This window comes from Alligator sinensis, unplaced genomic scaffold, assembly GCF_000455745.1.
Source record: "Alligator sinensis unplaced genomic scaffold, ASM45574v1 scaffold291_1, whole genome shotgun sequence".
Classification (NCBI taxonomy): Eukaryota; Metazoa; Chordata; order Crocodylia; family Alligatoridae; genus Alligator; species Alligator sinensis.
In genome coordinates this window covers 1,265,153-1,267,032 of record NW_005842391.1, presented here as the reverse complement: position 1 = coordinate 1,267,032, position 1,880 = coordinate 1,265,153, and the positions used below count along the sequence as shown (strand labels likewise).

Here is a 1,880-nt window from a genome sequence, read left to right as displayed (position 1 = left end):
TTGTAACTACATCTTTTTTCTTAACTTGGGTACCTCCAAAAGAATACAGGTATACTGCCAGAAGTGACACTTGGGATTCAACAGATAACACTCTTGTTTCCAACTCCAATTCTAAGGGTGTTTCAGAAACTTATGGCAATGTCAAAATGAACCAGTTTTATGTGCAATGATCATTTACTGGGCCACATCACTTCTCCACATAGTCACCCTGCTTTGCAACACAAGTATTCCAGCGAGTCACAAGTTTCTTGATACCATCCTCAAAGAAGCTTTCTGGTAGCTGTGACAGCCACTCCTGCACTGCATGTTGCACCTCTGCATCACTGGTGAATCTGTGCCCACGAAGAGCCTCTTTCAATGGTCCAAACATATGATAATCACTTGGTGCAAGATCGGGACTATATGGGGGATACGGTAAGATTTCAAAGCCGAGTCCATGCAAAGTCTCGAGAGTCACCTGTGCACTGTGCGGCCTCACATTCTCAAGCTGGAGAATAACACCTTGCTTGAGCTTTCCAGGCCGTTTGATCCGAATAGCTGGCTCTAGGTGGTTTTGGAGAACATGGAAGTAGGTGCTGCTATTGACTGTGACCCCACACTCCATGGAGTGGACAAGGAGTGGCCCCAAGCAATCCCAAAAGAGGATGAGCAAGACCTTGCCAGAGGGTGGCTGAGTATGGATTTTTTTGGGTGGTGGTGATGATGTGCATTTCCACTGCATGCTTTGCCTTTTGCTCTCGGGATCATAATGGTGGACCCAGGTCTCGTCCCCGGTGACAATGCGTGAGAGAAACCCCTCCCCTTCATCTTGTAGATGTTGCAGAAGCTGGGTGCACACTTCCACACGTTGTCGTTTATGCACATCCGTCAGCTGCTTTGGCACCCAGCGGGCACATACTTTCTGATAATTCAGGTGATCGTGCAAAATGGCGTGGATACTGCCAGCACTTACACCAACTTCCGCCACTAGTTCAGGAATGCTCACTCGCTTGCTTGCACGCACAGCCGCGTCGACCTTAGCGATGTTGTCCTCTGTTGTGGCTGTATTGGGGCGCCCTGCCCGGGGTTCATCTACTACGGATGTACGGCCATGCTTGAACTTCTCTACCCACTCGTAGACTTTCCGTTGGGCAAGGCAGTTCTCGCCGTACTGCGCCACAATCCGACGGTGAATTTCGCTGGGCGGCACCCCTTCGGCCCACAGGAACCGGATGACAGAGCGCTGCTCTTCCTTGGTGCACACAGCCAGCTGCGTAGCCATGTTCTTACGCACTCGCCAGCCTCACGTGTGTTCAACGCGAAGCGGGGGGTGCGCTCAGCAACACCCCATCGACGCTCCCCGCTACTGGGGCCTTTCCCATTATGGGGCAGCTGCCCCGCCGCTAGTTTCTGAAGCACCCGGCAGTTGAGAGAAGTGGAAAGCTGGGATGGCTCCGGCCTTTGTTCTGCCCGCCCTGCAGAGCCAATGCTCGGCATGTGCCCCCTGCGTGCCCCAGGGTCGCTGAGACGGACCAGGTCTCTCATGAAGCAGGGCTGGCAGGGGTTGGCGCTGGGCCCAGGCCTGGAGGCTCCGCGGGTGCGACAGCGGGTGTGCCGGGGGGGAGGGGCAGGGCGGGCACCGCGCTACCTCACTCAGGCTCGGCAGGAAGGTGGGGGGGTAGTACCCCTGGAGGACCATAGAGAACAGTCCGCCACGCCCAGAGCGCCTCCACCTCCAGAGCCCCCCCGGAAGCAGAAGCGCTGGGCGAGGAGCGCGTGCGGGCGGGGCGCGCCCTGATTGGCTGCCCCCGCGGCCCGTTCTCGGCTCACGCGGACGGGGCTTCCATTCGGGGAAACATGCCTGTGAGTTGTTTACGGGCGTGGCGCGAGCCCCCGGCGAG

At 56.6% G+C, this 1,880-nt stretch overlaps 1 protein-coding gene across 1 annotated transcript in view; it reads left to right on the top strand.

Annotated features, from left to right (window-relative positions):
• Positions 1–1,713: 1,713 nt before the first annotated feature.
• The window catches only part of RPS27L (ribosomal protein S27 like), a 4,347-nt gene continuing 4,180 nt past the window's right edge, over positions 1,714–1,880 (top strand). The window contains exon 1 of the mRNA XM_006029665.3: positions 1,714–1,842. Within this exon, the coding sequence (XP_006029727.1) occupies positions 1,837–1,842 (6 nt within the window). The 5' untranslated portion in view covers positions 1,714–1,836. The remainder of the gene's footprint in view (positions 1,843–1,880) is intronic.